This window comes from Lathyrus oleraceus, chromosome 1, assembly GCF_024323335.1.
Source record: "Lathyrus oleraceus cultivar Zhongwan6 chromosome 1, CAAS_Psat_ZW6_1.0, whole genome shotgun sequence".
NCBI classification, from domain to species: domain Eukaryota; kingdom Viridiplantae; phylum Streptophyta; class Magnoliopsida; order Fabales; family Fabaceae; genus Lathyrus; species Lathyrus oleraceus.
In genome coordinates this window covers 5430627-5448163 of record NC_066579.1, presented here as the reverse complement: position 1 = coordinate 5448163, position 17537 = coordinate 5430627, and the positions used below count along the sequence as shown (strand labels likewise).

Genomic DNA, 17537 nt, shown 5'->3' with positions numbered 1-17537 from the left:
TAATGATCCTACTCCCTCGCCAAACTTTGATTTCCCTATGTTTCAAGCTGAGGAAGAGAATGATGATGAAGACGTTTCTGATGAGTTATCTCGATTGCTGGAGCACGAGGAGAGAACCATTCATCCATTTGAAGAGAAGATTGAGTTGGCCAACTTGGGTTCCGGTGATGACATCAAGGAAGTCAAGATTGGGTCACTTTGCTTTAATCCCTTTTGAATACTAATTTCTAGGGTCAAACAACCATTAATAAAGACCGCAAGATTACTATAAAATACACAAACACGAATCCAGGCTATCCACTTAACATTAAATCCAAATCTATAAAGCATATAATCGATAAAGATCTAAGTAACCAAATCATACACTTTTTCAAAATCTACTTTGAAAATAGGGATTTTTTTAATCTTCTTAGCTAGATCCACTAGCTCATTCACATCAACCACCCCATCAACTAACAAACTTCCTTTGAGAAAGGCTGACTAGTTAGGGAAAATTAGTTTGTCCATAACATCAACAAGGCTAGCCACTAATACTTTAGCAACAAACTTATAGAGATATTCCACCAAGGATATAGGTAAAAATCACCCAACCGAGTAAGGGATTCAACCTTTGGAATCAAGGTGACAAAGAAGGAATAAAAATTTACGGGTAGAGAATATAAACATTGAAACTGATCAAACATCACCAGAACTGCCTGAAGAAAGAGAAAAATTGAATATATTTATAAAATTAATGCAATTTTGGTCCTCTGTCTTTTTTAGTCTACAGATGAAGTGGTAATAACCACAATAAACTCACACACACACAACCGTGAGCTCCTAGGTTATGACGGTCAACCTACGATATAAGTATTTGTAAATTAAGTTAGGATTTACATACTTGATCGGTAATCTTTATTCTCCCACATTATTTATATATTTAATCAATATTGCAGTATTATTTTTGAGTTAAAAAATTAAAAAGATGATCAAAATTGGAAGAGTTTAAAATGAGGGGATTTATCATATCAACAAGTAAAAGTGAGACCAAAATTATAATTAGATCTTAATGTAATATGAATAAATAATTTCAGCATATTTAATTTTGAATACAATTCATTTAAAGGAAATAAATTAGAAACATATTAGGGCTAAAGAATATATAAAAAAATTAGATTTTTTTTATTAAATATGCTTAAATATATCCATAATTCTTAAATATATCTAGTTCACATCATCATTGTATTGGTCATGTCTTTTTGTTGTTGAATTTAATGTTAAATTAGTTTAAAGAAGCCTAAATGTTTTGTAAGTATATATAATTTTGTTAAAAAAAAAAATTGTCCCAAGAATTTTTTTCTCAAGTAGAGGTAGTTAAAACTATTAGAGGAATCTCAAGTAGAGGTAGTTATATTAACTATTGCAAGGTTGTTAGGAAGATAGGCAAGTTAGTTAGGAAAGTTGTAACTAACTCAAACCATTGTATATGATAATCATAACTCTCATGTAAATACAATGAATAAATGAATGCAATGCAAGAAGATCTTGCACTCTCTCTTTTCCATGAGGTTCGTCTCTCTTGTTTCATTCATTCTTGAACTCTCATCTCATATGAGAGTATGTGCTAAGGATTCATGTTATTGCTGATTCACTCATAGACATTGGAGATCTAATCTCTGAAAAAGATTAGATTGATGTTATCTTACAAGGATTACCTAAAGAATATAATCCCTTTATCATGATGATATATGGGAAATGTGGACCTACACATATATGTATGATATGGAAGCTCTCCTATATGTGCAAGAAGCATAAACTGACAAATATAGCCAATAGCTTGCAACACATAAGTCAACTGCCAATGTTGCATAGGAAATGGTCAACTCAAGCACATGTAGAAATGGCCATAGCATTGGTTCTAATCAGTCGTTTCGTGACAGAACAAGAGTAACCTGTGTTATAGGTTGTGGGAGACAGGTGTACACTGTACACTATAAGAAATAGACCTACTTGTAAGCTCTGCAACAATTATTTATGGACATTCAGTGGTAGATTATTGGCAAAAGTTTGATAAATACTTTGAGCCTGCACCACCTAAATCTCAAGCAAAAGGATCAGCATCAAATGACTCGTCCAATGCACAAGACAATAAAAAAATCTAGGCTTCATCTTCTACTCAAGCAAAGACTTGCATGACCCATCAAGATCAGATGCAGGTGCCTCAGGATCTTAAAGCCTAAGCTTGGTTTGCAGATTTAGGTGCCTCACATTATATCACCTTTTGTGATTTTGATTTGCAAATGAAAATTTAAAGTGCAGGCCCTAGAAAAGTAGTAGTTGGTAATGGACATAACATGATAGTTAAGCCTATTAGTCTATCTAACTTCAAGTCCAAATTCATATCAAAACATATGATACACTTAAACAATTTACTTCATGTTCCCAAAATTACTAGAAATGCTTTTTGTTATGTTTCCGGTCAGTTCAATACTAACATAAAATTTGTTCAATCTGATTTTGGAGGTAAATTTAGGCATTTCACAAAGTACCGAAATGATGTAGGCCTTGTTCACAGGCTGACATGTCCACACACCTCACATCAAAATGGAACTATGGAAAGGAATCACATGAATATATTTGAAATGGGATTGACATTACTTTCTCATGCTTCAATGCCAATAAAGATTTGGGATCAGTTCCGTATGTTTTACTACAGTTGTCTCTCCTTACTTTTCCTTGTATAACACGCAACCAGACTACAAGTCCTTAAATGTATTTGTTTGTGCATGTTTTTCTCTGCTCGGGCCATATAAACAACACAAGTTGCGATTCAGGAGCAATTCGTGTGTGAGAGAATAGTAACAGTGAGATAATAGTAGCAGTGTAAAACATCTAGATTTGCTATCTCAAAATCCATTTTTGCATGCTCGTACAAAACATACGGAACTTGAAATTTATTTTGGACGTGAAAGAATAGTAGCAAGCAAGTTGCACATTCAACATGTTCCTAGACATGCTCAAATTGCAGACATGCTTACTAAACAACTTCCTACTAACTTGTTTGTTGAATTTCGTACTAACTTGTTTGTTGAATTTCGTTTCAAACTCAAGGTCAGTTGTTAAGAATGTTTCAAGTATGAGAAGTGTAGATAATAGTTCCACATTGGTTGAAAATATGGAGACTTGAGTATTTATAAGTGAGAGAACCCATATAACTATCACCTTAAGGTTTTGGGTGAATGAATATGTGGTGTGTCTTTCACAAAGGTCTTTCTTTAGAAAAAGAAGTCACACTAGTGAAAATTACGTCACAATCATTCATACGTTAAAAACTAATGTTGATGAAAAAGTTGTTAATATTGATAGCTTGCTTTGAAAGATATGAGTTCTCGTATGGTTGAAAATAAGTTTAAAAACTACTATAGATAGAATATGATCAATAATTTATAATGAGAACTTATGAGACAATTGTTTAAATTTATTATAAAATATTAATAGATAATAATTATTCATATTAATTTTAATAAATAATTATTATTTATGATTTATAAACTTTTTGTATTTTTATAATATTACATGGAATCATATTTTTTCTCTTTTAATTATAATTTGTAAATTTATAATTTTAAATAAAATTTAATAATATTATATTAAAAGTTTTATAAAATTAATGAACATTTATTCTTTATTTTAATATTTTATTAGGTCATATTAATTTGTGAGAAAGACACAAGATACTAAAGTCAAAAGCCTTAATAAAAATAAAATTTTATGTTGAATAAAACAAATCTTTAAACTTTTAAAAGAGTCAAAAACACAATTTTCAATGCTAAAATTAACTTTCACGAGTTGGCAAAACCGGATAAGGCCGGATATCAAATTTTAAAAAAAAAATCTTAATTTATTCTTAATGCATAAGTAAACATTTATCTGTTTTATTTAAATTAAGTTGATTTTATTCAGTTTAATAATTTTTTTTATGAGGATATATATATATATACTCACACTTGCTCAAAAGCATGCAAGTTGAAACCAAAACAAAATGAGAGATCAAAATATAACTTTTGTCGCCATTCTTTCTCTCTTCCTAATATTGTTGCGGTACATAAGTTATTTTCTCATTCTTTTTCCTTGCATATTATATTAATATTGTCTTAATCTTATTCATAAGATTATTATGTTCACTTTATTTATGCATCATTTTACTTTATATGTGCAGTGCAAATGGAGAGGTGCCGACACAAAACGAATTATGTGACCCTGAAAAATGCAACAAGGCATGTATGGATTTAATTAAGTACAGGGGATATTGTGCTCCTAATGGATCTTGTCAATGTATCCCAAGATCTGTACCTCCAAGATCACCTAAGTCGAATCATCTATCATAGTTTTATCTTAATATGAAATTTATCTCTATCATAGTTTTAGCTTAATATGAAATTTATGCTGAAAAATAAATTAAGGTGATCATGTACTCATTATCGATCTTAAAGAATTAATAAATGTTTTCTTTTAAAAATATCTTGATGGTTCTATGATTTTTGTTTGCTACGCTAAAAATATGGTAAATAGAAGATTAATTATTATATACTGTTAGTATAAAAAGATTTACACCGTCGATTCATCCCATCATCCGTTTACATTATTTTATAAATTTTTAAAATAAAAGTTAAATTTATTTTAATATCCAACGTATATGATTAATTGACAGTATAAAATCCTTTTATATTTTCAGTGTATTTCAATTAAATACATAAAAAATATATAAAATGTTGATTTGATTAAATTATTTTTATAAAATATTCATATATTTAATATAAAAAATGTAATGTATGCGTGTATATATTTTTTTTTAAGATAAATTATAATTTTTATTCTACTATTGTATCTGATTTACGAAATTAGTTCTTCTGTTTTAAAATTAAACCATTTTAGTTATTTCTCACTTTTTACACTATAAATCGATGAAATATCAATTTTTTAAATTATGTTTTTTATTTATAATGTTTCACAAAAGGTTCTTATAGGATGGTTTGTCAAGTTTCATAAGTGACACATAATTTCAATATGAATAAATTATTAATTTTAATTGTAAAAATGTGAAAATAAAATTAAAATTGATTTTGAAATAAAGGGATTGATTTCGCGAATCAGACAAAATAAAAGGACCAAAACTATAATTAGATTTTTTTTAATAACATATATGTAATATATTAAAAAGGAGAAAAACTATCAACATACTACTATGTATCCACATAACAAAAAGTGTTATGAAATAGCTAAAGCTAAATAAATTGTAACAAAGAGAAAACAAACAACAAGGAACAACAAAAAAATGTAAATAAAGATGAAACCACCAAGAAACACATCTCAACGACTAAAAAATCACTTCGGTATTCACATAATCAACTCGCTACTAACATGTTAGATCCCAACCAACCAAATCCATAATCAACAGATCACATCCTATCAAAAAAAGAATAAAAGATCCACCACCACACTTTGAATCAAGGCGAACACTCCATCTATTATAGATAGGGATATACATGGGTCACTTTGAGTTTAATTTAGACAAAGCCAAGATCTGTTCCATACAGGATACACTGATTTTAGTGAGACAAAATAACCATCCACGGCATCATTGAGTCGGTTTGGATAAAACCACGCGTTTGATTAGATTGAGTAACGGGTTACCCAATTTCCCCCTTTTTTTCTTGTAGAATTATAAATAATATGTCATATTCTTTTTTAAAAAATACTTTAACCATTTTTTTCTTAAAAAATAATTTAGATTATTATCGCTAATTTTTTAAGCACCAAATGTCTAAATGCCCGATAAAGTTTACCATAAATATACTTGCAATCAACAAAGTTTGCGTGCGATCAACAACACTTTAAACACTAAATTGAATACTCTATTATAGTAACATTCTATCTCCAATGATAACAACACAAAAAAAACTAGTTGTGCGATCAATAAAGTTTGGATATTAGTGTAATGTTTGTAGTTCTTAGAAATCCAATCACTATTGTCATACCCCAAAACTCACCCTACCCACAAACAACTTTCATCTGATCCATGATCCTATTACACATACATACATTCATTGTTCCATCATCATAATTGCATTAACATTCATAATCAAAGGCATATTGCATGGACTCTAGGCATGGTATTTACACCTGGAAAAAAAACAGGGAAATTGATTACCCCAATTAGGGAAATCGATTTCCACTGCGGAAACACCAGCAGTAAGTCTGTTTTTTACACAAAATGCTTTTTATTTCCCCCACTTATCCACTTTATTTCCCTATAAATAGAGGCATTATTTTCCCTTATTTTTCATGCTTTCTATCCCCCAAAAGTTCTGAAAAAATATCATTCAACCCCCTCTTCTCCAAAACCTAAATCAAAACAAAAAAATATTTCTCTCCTAAAAGTCACCCCCACCAACTTTTTTCCATTTCACATTTTTTCCTCAAAACTTCTCACTCTCTAACACTCAGAACTCAACCCCTTCACTAAGCTTTCACCACAAATATTTTCATCTCAAACCCATTACTTCACATTCAAGCTCAACACCATTTCAACCTAACTTTTTTCACATTTTTTGGGTAATGATTTTAGCTTAAACTTTTTTAACTTTTTGGTTCTATTTTTTATTGAAAAATAGTTGTTTGTTCTTGGTTGGTCTTTTGAGATGTTTTAGATTCAAGTTTGCAAAAAATGATTAACTTTGGTTTACACACTTTTTTTTTAGATTTTTTGCTCTTACTACCTTTTTGTTCATTTTTTTGTGGTTGCTTTGTGTTTGTTATTATTTACTTTTATTATTGATTTGTTGTTACATTTTTTTGGTTAATGAGGTCTATTAGATCATGGCCATGGTTGTTTACGATTTATTAAATCTTTAATGTTTCAAACCTATTAATGATTGATCATTAGATCATTCATGTTACTTTGATGCATTGATAGATTGTCTCTATTTCAACCATATTTGAGTCATTTGATGCATAGATGAAACCATTTTTTTATTGTTATTCTACTAACCATTAACTACTAACTTCTAACATTTATATTATTGCACTTTAATTCCTTGCAATTTACTTTATTGTTTATTTTATTTCATTTACTTTATGTTTATGTTCATTATTTACCTATTCCTAACATTTACATTATTGCACTTTACTTTCTTGCAATTTATTTTATTTTTCACTTTATTTCAAGTGTTTTATGTTTATGTTTATTGTTATCTAACCACATCATTTACATTATGCTAATTTATTTACTCTTTTATTATCTTGCTAAATAAAAAAGGGGAGTAAAAACAAAACAAAGATAACAGATCATAATTGTTTAAAATATTGATGGATGAACTTATGATTGTATAACTTTCTTTGTTACAAATCTATTAGGTGACTATTAATCATTTTTAATATTTTGTATCAATGATAAGTTATCCCTTAATGTGTCATATTTTGAGTTTTGACCTATGGAAAAATAGTCCTCAAAATGTTCATTTTTGCACATATTATTAACCATTAATTATACTTCACTAACTTTGTTTATCACTAACCTTTGTTATTGTAATTTTGGTACTACTAACTTGTTATTTATTTTAATGTCATTTATATCCACTAACCATTATTGTGATATTGCCATTCTTTATCTTTTAACTTACTTTTATGTCATTACCTTGTAATTTACATTCAAGTATTCGTTACCATTGTAACACCCTTCTAAAATACCCCAATAATTAAATTAAAATAATAAACATATAACAATTTAGAGTAATTATGCACTTCAAGGGTGTCACACATAATATTCACACCATTCAACAATATAGAGGTCATGCTCTTTTATTAATTTAAAACTTAAACAATTGCATAAAACACAGCGGATATAATTTCATCAATCATGTAAAGCATTACATGGAAAATGGTTCTCGACCAACAATAAAACATTCAAAACAAGTTAAGACAACCCATCCCGATGTTACATCTATCAGAGCACGACCCACTACGGAGACTACGCTAGACTCCAACAATTAGCTTCTACTCAACTCATTTCTCGTTACCTGAAAAATAGTGTAAGGGTGAGTTCCTCAATCAATATAATGAGTATTAGAAAATATCATGTTATGTTAAGTGATTCAACACACTTCATCACCCTAATCAAAACACCCATTCAGGAACAGCATATTAATTCAACATCATACTCCATAACAACACAACAATACCAACACAAATACACGTGTAATATTGGAATACATCCATTCATATTACACGCCATACATATATTATGCAATGAGACTCCATGCATGCGGTACCGACTATTTTGTGAACATATAGTTCAACCTCACCGTCCAATCCCGGCACGGCTACCAAGCTCACTAGTCCCACTCATTTGAGACATAGTGACTCACTCACTAATTCCTCACCATGGGAATTAGCTACCACCCCAAATGGGCCATGCTATGCACGCTAATCACCTAGCATGCAAACATCAACAATAATCAAAATGATTTACTCACTAATTCCTCACCATGGGAATTAGCTACCACCCCAAATGGGCCACAATATGCATGCTAATCACCTAGCAATGCAACAACAACAACAACTCAAGAATAGACATATGCTCACACTCTAAGCCACAAAACAGTCTATTCACAAATGCATACATTCACATCATCATGTATACCATCACATATCATCAACAAAAGCATATCATATCATGCCACCTAATCAATCATAGTATTAGCACACTCTACTAATACCTATACTATTCAAAACAACGGGAAATGATCCCTACAACATCATACCTCAGCTAAGTACATCACTCAGCCTAAACAACCAAAACTGCACAACCATTGTTCAGGGAAACCACAAGTCTGCCCATACGCGTATCGCCTATGTCCATACGCGTATGGCGCATTCCCTCGCCCAACCCATACGCGTATCGCCCACGCCCATACGCGTATGCTACGCGTACCACAACCTCATACGCGTACCAACAGAGACGCTTTCACGTTCAAAACATCATCTCTTTCACTCATACGCGTATAGCATACACCATACGCGTACCACTCCAGGGATACGCGTATCACACGCGTATGGCGCGTACCAGCGCCAAAACCCCCATTTTCAAGCCATCCCATACGCGTATTGCCTAGTGCCATACGCGTATGACCAGAATCCAGTTTTCCAGATCTGCTATGGGTTTTCTCTGCTACGAGATCCTTCAGATCCAACCTCTCACAGTCCAATTTTTCATACACGTTCGTTCGTTTTATCAATTACAACTCAGATACATTCAACTTCTCAAATCGCTAACCCTACTACATCTAATTCCTACAATTTCATCAATTATCATCCAATTTCATTCATCAATATTTCACAAATTCATCACATATCATTTCAATCAGAGTCAATTTCAGAGGTTCATCACTACCCATTACATGCTATCCCATAAGACCCATTAATCGATGATAAACCCCCCTTACCTGAGTTAATCCGGCAGTCTCTGAGCTCCAAGCTTTCCCTTCCTTCAACCTTCGTTCTTTTGCTTTTTGCCCTTTCTGCCTCTTTTCCCTTTTCACGTGAAATTAACCTTTTTACCAAAAATGGGACTTTTTATTATTCCAACTTATATACTCCAATAATAAAACCCAATAATATTATCCCAATAATAATATTAATAATCCAATAATTTTCTAATTATTTAATTAAATTAATAAATAAAATATTAACTTAATTTAAACAATTATCTTACTTTCATCGGGGTGTTACAACCATCATCATTGTACAAACTCACTATGCATATTTATTTACTTGTTATTTATTTTATTGTCATCAAACATTAAAAACAGTAAAAACATGATAAAATGATTAGACCAAAAATATTCACTCTACTCTTAATCAACTTGGACTTAGAGGATTTCATTTTAGGATCTTTGCTTGGAGGTCTTCTCCTTATCTTTGTGATACTTTGTAAATGTTGGATTTTATTCGTAACTTACATGCATGTTGTAAGAATGGCATCATGGCACCACCTTAGGGGGACATGTTTATAAGACAATTATCCATTGTTTAGCTTAGGTCACTTTTTCACACACAAGACTTTCTCCTGGGCTACCTTACAATGAGACCCTTTAGTTTCTTATTGGTTACTTTGCATTCATGTTGCATAAGCCAAATTTCACAATCGAATAAACCAAACCCTTGATTCAACGTCATGTGGCATTTTCATAATCAAATTTAAAATACAATAAAATTACGATTATTATTGTGTGCCACGAGCCTTAAGTGGTGATGAATGAGTAAGAATTGAGCATTCATACCCTTACTCTGATTATTTTGGATGCAAGACGTTTGGCTTGTTGTTTATCGCCTCCGCCCATAGACTTTAGTGCAATATAATCACAAACATTCATTTCATAAAACCCTTATTCGAGGTAAAAATAATACAACTCATCAAACTCATTTTTGTGGCTTAGAGCATCATCCCGAAACCCTTTTCTCAAAGGTAAAATCAACCAACACACAAACATTTTCTACTCCGAACTACGGAGCTCTGATTCCTCATCCCCGAATGAGTGATACGTAGGCACAAGGGTCCCAATCTTTGGCGAGCACTATAATAATAAAACACCCCCTCTTTCACACATATTCTTTTGAAAATGGTTCCCATGGAGTACCATGGACGTAAGGGGTGCTAATACCTTCCCCTTGCGTAACCGACTTCCGAACCCAAACCTCGGTTGCGAGACCGGTTCCTTATTCTCTTTTAGCACTTCCCATGCACGTATCTTTTGAGATTTTTATCGATTATTTAACCTCGCCTCTCCGATAGAGGTAAACTAAATAAAATTCGGTGGCAACTCTTCTGATTTTGCCTCTCTTTGGCATCTCTTTAGTCCTGATTTCATTATCGTAAAATCCTGGTAGCGACAGCTGGCGACTCTGTTGGGGAATACCGTTTTTCCCTAAGTCTAGCCTAGTTTGGGTTGTTCCTCTTTTACGCACGTGGAGATTTATCTATTATTTATTTTTTCTACGTATATTGCTTTTGTTGCTAACCTGTACATATTTTCTTTGTTTGACCGTTGGTCCGAAACTTTGGCTCTATGACGAAGAATTTTGGAAGCAATAATGATTGCAAAGAAAAACCTTGTGTGAAAGACTATCCACCTGAGTGAGAGTTTTACTTGAGATAGGAGAGGTAGAGTAGTATTAATCTGTGAGGTGTCTTCCTCGTTAGGGTCGTACGAGAACCTCACTTAGTGGTAGATTCTCTTAAGGGGATTGATGACCGTCATGCTTTCAGCGTAAGCATCTTTTCTTTTACTAGAGTCAATGACCCTAAGACCCATTTTAGAACCTTTAAACTATGGCTATCCTTGACCGATGGTCGCGTAGTATAGGCCACCGAGGTGCCTTCCTCGTAAGGGTCGATATGAAGATCTCACTTAGAGTAGATGACTTTGATGGAGCAGTCGCCTGGCAAGTATATTGACATAAACAGTCAAGGAAGTCCATGACTCTAGGGGCAGTGCCTTACACCCAATTTTCCAAAAGCCTTAGATCACACAAAGCGGGAACCTTGGTTTACTAAGCAGTCATTATTAACTCCATGCTTCGTCACGATGGTCCAAAACCATGAACCCATGCCTAAAATCCTATGGAAATAATAAACCAATCATTCATCCATACATTCATTCATCATCAAAATAATAAGCAAAGCTCTTAAAATTTCCGTTTGTTCGAACGCGTAATTACAAGACTATTTTCCGACACAATCATGGATACTTCAACAAGGAAAAACACCTCTACTTTCCGCTTCAAGAGTCCCGACATCAGTTCATTAAAGGTTCTCTGCTCAAAGGTCGTAGCTCTCAAAGACAACAAGTTTAGATCCAATTTTGGGAACATCATAGATCTTCTAACTGAGAAGGTTGACTATGGTGTTATCACTACAATGGCCCAATACTATGACGTCCCTTTAAGATGCTTCACTTTCCCCGACTTCCAAATCTCTCCAACCTTGGAAGACCTCAAGAGACTCCTCAACCGATCAATCAAAGATTACAACCCTTTCCCGAAGTTGGAAGAAGGCTTTTGTTTGACCGAGCTCTCACTCGCCTTGGGCGTCAATGCCAACAAGCTAGTGGCCAACTGAGGCGTTAAAGGATCTATCAAAGGTTTAACCCAAAAGTTCCTCGAAGCCTATGCTTGGGAAATGATTAAAAAAGGAAGACCCGACTTCTGTAGTGCAACCTTGACACTTTTGATTCATGGAATTATCCTCTTCCTAAATGTGGACAAGTTCGTGGATCATTTAGCAGTTGAAGTCTTTCTAACAAAGAATCTGGTGCCTTTTTTACTTGCCGACTTCTACCATACCTTTCATACAAGGCATGAGAAGAATTGAGGTACTTTCCTCTGTTGTGCTCCTATGTTACATCTATGGATGAGGGCTTGCATGCCTCAAAGTAGACCTTTTGCTGAAAACAAACTGACATGGCCGCAAAGGTTTGCATCTCTCTCTGCCAACTCAATTCTATGGTACAAGAGGGAATGAGATACAAAAGACGCCATCGCAAGATGTGGAGAGTTCTCTAACGTACCCTTAATAGGAACGCAAGGTTGCATCAACTACAACCCTGCTATACTCAAGAGAAAACTAGGGTACACCATGACGAGTCCTCCCGAGGAAAGATATTTCATTCCATACATATCAATATCGTGGATCTGCTTGATTCAAATGTGAAAAGAGTGCGAAAAGATTAGACAAGCATAGTCCGTATTGACCAAGAATGGGGTAAGAAAAACATCCTATCCAAGGAACCCTACTATGTGTGGGTAAGAGAGATGGCTAGGGTTGTTAAGATGTCGTTTTTGTTTGACCCTTCTTCATTCCCGTTGATACCCAAGCCCGAGCCTATCCTACAAGAGGACATGGACAAACTTACCAGCCAAATCAAAGAGCTTGAGTTGGAAAACACTCAATTACGAGTCCAACTCAATCGTGCCAAGGAACGTAACCACGTCTTGGAGGATAAGGGTAAGCAAGTTTGCGAAAAATTCGAAGATAGCAAGAAGAGGCTCCGATTAGCTGAGGGATAAAGAGTTTGGGTTGGAGGAGCTCTACAAAGAGCTAATTTTGAGCTAGACTTCCGTAACGACGAGTTGGATCGAGCATCCTGAATCATCAAGGACCTTGAGAATATTGTCGAGAGGTATAATTCCATGAAGAAATAAGCGAGGGAAGATTATGAGGCCCAGATTCTCGAACTAAGGACCACTCTAAAAGAGTATAAGGACCTTCTGGCCAAGGAACAACTAGAGAGAGAAAAGATTCACCGAAGCTTCTTGCGTGAGCAGTTCAACCTTGGACGAGCTTGTGAGAAAATCAAGAACTTGAAGAGGGGGATCTATGACCAAGCCTATGTAGAGTTGCAAAACAACTGTAGACATTGGGAGGAGCGTTGCCATGGATCCGAAGCTACCATCGCTCAAAGGGATGGAATCATCCATAATCTCCAAGCTCTTTACGACGAGTGGAGGGACAAATACGCCAACATGGCAGTATTAACTAACTATGCCCTTCAAGACTTTCCCGATAAGTTGAAGGAGCCTGATATGATCATGTGCCCAGATAATACCCTCGAAAAGGTCGATCACTTCGTCAAATTCTGCAAGAAGACGATGGCCGAACTCATCACCGACATTGAGGCTCCCCGCAAGTCTCAAGGGGTCACTTTTAGGATGGATATCTAGTTGGTTTATTTGTTTCCGTTACTTCTATTTTGCAACTTCCATGTATTTAAATCTATTTTCCCTTCAAAGGATGAATGAAAGCTTTGTGATTTTCTCTATTGTATTTTCCTTTATCTATGATTGTGAATGTAAACTGTCAAGTAGTTTTTGCAATGAATAAACACGAATAACTAAAAAGAGCTTTGCTTTAACATAAAACAAAACAAAAACATTCATGCATCATTTTCATCTTTCAAAACATAAAAACTCATCCATCCACCCTTTTTTCTGACCAGAACCACTCTCCAAAGCTGACTTTTCGGTACGATACGCGAGGACATCGACAAGCTGTCATGGAGCAACTTCAAGAAAACCAAGCTGCCCTTCAGGAGGAAACATCCCAGATGCGGTCCCAAATGTGGTAGTTGATGGAGACTATTCAAGAAGTCACAAAAGGCCAAGAAATTATGGCAAAAATGCAAGAAGAAATGAACCAACGTGCCAGTACTACCAATCCTCCTACCCATCCAGCGGTCGAGACTCCGAATCCAGTTCCTCAAGTTAATCCTCTAATTAACATTAGTGCACCCGGTGGTGTTCCAAACGGCAATCCTCGTCCTCATGTTTTTGAAATAGACGACCGATATTATGCATTCTTCAGCCCAAGGGCTGCTTCTCAGTATGACGCTTTCGGTTCAGCAACCAACGAGGTGGAGAGGAAGGTAAAGGCTATCGAGGAGAAGCTCAAGACAATGGGGAACACCGATGTTTTGGGTCTTGACGCGGTAGAAATGTGCCTAGTGCCCGGGGTCATCATTTCGGCCAAGTTAAAAGTTCCAGACTTTGAAAAATATAAGGGAAATAGCGACCCGAGGACTCACATTAGGGCATACTGTCGAAATATGGTCGCTTATTCCAGTGATGATCAACTATTAATGCATTTTTTCCAAGATTCCCTTAGTGGGGCATCTTTGGATTGGTATATGCAACTCGAGGGCCTCCATATTCACACATGGAGGGAAATGGCCAAAGCATTCCTCAAGCACTATCGGTACAACACTGATATGGCACCTAATTGCACGCAGTTGCAAAATCTGACTCAAAGGTCTGAGGAGTCCTTCAAAGAGTATGCTCAACGGTGGAGGGAATTAGCTACTAGGGTACAACCCACATTGCTAGAAAGGCAACTGGTATACATCTTTATGGGTAACTTGCAATGCCCATACCTTGACAGAATGGTAGGGAGCACCTCTTTGGGCTTTTCCGACCTGGTCTTAGCCGGTGAAAGGATAGAAAATATGATTAACATGGGCAAGATCCAGAACTCTGACAGTACTTCTAGTGCATCGAAGAAACCTTTTGTTCCCTACGGTAAAAAACAAGAAGGCGAGACCAATGCCACATCCATCATTCAAACAAGAAATCCCACTTATCCGCAAGTAGCCGCCGTAGCTCCCGTCCAACCTAGTCAACAACAACCATTTATAATTCCTGTTCAAACTCAACAACAACAACAGTACCAACAACCACAACAACAACGGTATCAACAACAACCGCAACATCAGCAACCACAGTATCAACAACAACAACAAAGGGTGCGAAGGCCCGAGAGAAGATTTGACACGGTTCCCATGCCGTATAGCCACATTCTACCATATTTATTGAGGGGATCACTTATACAACTAAGGGAGTTGGGACCCCCACCAGCGGTTCTTCCTCCCGATTATGATGCAAATGTCCACTGTGAAATTCATTCTGGTGCTCCTGGGCAATCCATCGAGAATTATAAAGCATTAAAGTACAAGGTTCAAGATCTTATTGATTCTAAGGCAATCACATTCACCCCCAATGGGCCGAATGTAAATAACAACCCGATGCCCCCTCATAATAATTCAGTCGTGAATATGGTGGAAGTTGACAATGGAAGAAGATTGATGTCCTATGTGGACGAGTTAAAAATACCACTCATCGAGATCAAGAATGCTTTAATGAAGGATAATTCCTTTCCCGTCTGTAGTAATGATTGTGAACACTATATGATTAACCCGTAACAATGTAAAATATTGAAGTCTGTCATACAACGATTAATGAACCAAGGTATCTTGGTGGTAGACTGCCCGTCCATAAAAGAAGACGTGTCTACCCTCGAGATACCATATGACAAAATCTCTCCTCTGCAAATTCCATATAACTTTTCTCAGTTAACTCTGTCAACAAATCATGTTACTCCGATCATAATAACAGTTCCCACGCCATTCATGTATGTTAACACTAAGGCAGTCCCATGGGTGTATGACACCTCAGTCTACATCCATGGTCAGAAGATTCAAGAAGAACCATTGAAGTCTAATGATCCAATGATCAATATCACCGGCACTGGTGGAATCACGAGAAGTGGAAGGATATTTACGCCAGCACCCACTCCAATTGGAACTATCAATCCTTCAGCTTCAGACAAAGGCAAACAAATTGATGGCGCTAAGTAAAGATAAGACCTTACACCTTCCAATGAAGTAGAAGAGTTCTTATGCACTATCAAGAAGAGCGATTATTGAGTAGTTGATCAGCTTAACCAGACACACTCGAAGATCTCAATGTTGTCTTTATTAATGTGCTCGGAGGCCCATAGGGATGATTTGGTAAAAAAATTGAGGATAGCTCACATACCACAAGAGATCTCTGTTTGTCAGTTTGAAGGGGTAGTTAACAATATCGCTACTAGCTTAAGCTTAGGTTTCAGTGATGAAGAACTTCCCGCCGGTGGGAGGAATCATAACAAGGCTCTCCATATTTCTATTGAGTGTGTGGACACAATCCTATCAAGAGTTTTAGTAGACACTAGGTATTCCCTCAATGTGATGCCTAGGAGCTCCCTTGCTAAGCTAACTGTTAAAGGACTCGTAATGAAACTGAGTGAGCTTATAGTAAGAGCATTTGATGGGACTAGGAGGATTGTAATCAATGAGGTGAATTTGCCCATGAAGATTGGTCCACATACTTTCTGTATCACTTTCTTCATAATGGACATTTATCCAGCCTACAATTATCTGCTTGGAAGGCCTTGGATCCATTCAGCTGGTGCAGTCACTTCAATGCTCCACCAAAGATTGAAATTCTTAGCTGACGATAAACTGGTTGTTGTCGAGGGTGAGGAGGACATTGTGGTAAGTCACCCTGCATCTTTCTGTTACGTTGAAGGAGAAGGGGAGATTAGGGAAATCTCGTTCCAATCATTTGAAGTTATCAATGTTGAAATGGTTCGCCCAGCCAGGGATGAATCAAAAGATGTTGAATATCCAATGGCCTCTCTTAAGGACGCCCTGAAAATCATAAAGGATGGACATCCCCAAGGATGAGGAAGAATGCTTGAACTGCCTGCCAACAAGGACGGTACCAGTTTAGGATACAACTCCCAGAATTTGAAGAAGCCCGCACCAATAGCTATAAAGGGATCAGTACTCCTGTTATCCAAAAACTTCTCAAGTGTTGGTTACCTTGATGACGACCGTATCTGTGTTGTGGAAGAAGACGAAGAAGAAGATGTTGGATTGATCTTCACAAAGACTGATGGAAAGGGTGCCACCAAATGGACCGATATTGAAATACCTAAAGTGACCCTGATTAAAACGTAATTCCCAATGTTGTTTTCCTTTATTTTTATCAAAAGAACCCATGTTAAGCCCAAGGCATGGGGGAATCATTTGTAGGGTCTCATCAAATTTCCTTATTAATCATTAATGAAAAAGGTTCATGTTTGCAATCAATTTTGAGATCCTTGTCTTTCATTTATTTATTCACCT

General features: G+C 35.5%; 1 protein-coding gene and 1 long non-coding RNA gene across 2 annotated transcripts; both read left to right on the top strand.

Annotated features, from left to right (window-relative positions):
• Positions 1–3970: 3970 nt before the first annotated feature.
• Positions 3971–4500, top strand: LOC127115342 (uncharacterized). The gene is made up of 2 exons (XR_007800697.1): positions 3971–4080; positions 4199–4500. It is a non-coding gene; the product is annotated as an uncharacterized LOC127115342 (long non-coding RNA).
• Positions 4501–14204: 9704 nt separating this feature from the next.
• LOC127086729 (uncharacterized) lies at positions 14205–16223 on the top strand. The gene is made up of 3 exons (XM_051027526.1): positions 14205–15253; positions 15425–15596; positions 15807–16223. Exons 1-3 carry the CDS (start codon positions 14205–14207, stop codon positions 16221–16223), a joined length of 1638 nt encoding a protein of 545 aa, XP_050883483.1.
• The last annotated feature ends 1314 nt before the right edge of the window (positions 16224–17537 follow it).

Bases quoted from the DNA above. Each gene is read 5' to 3' on its own strand.
- LOC127086729 (XM_051027526.1), top strand. From the start codon at position 14,205: ATGGCAAAAATGCAAGAAGAAATGAACCAACGTGCCAGTACTACCAAT. The intron at 15,254-15,424 runs GTACCAACAACC...TATACAACTAAG, and splicing joins CAAACTCAACAACAACAACA to GGAGTTGGGACCCCCACCAG. The intron at 15,597-15,806 runs GTAAATAACAAC...AAAATATTGAAG, and splicing joins TCACCCCCAATGGGCCGAAT to TCTGTCATACAACGATTAAT.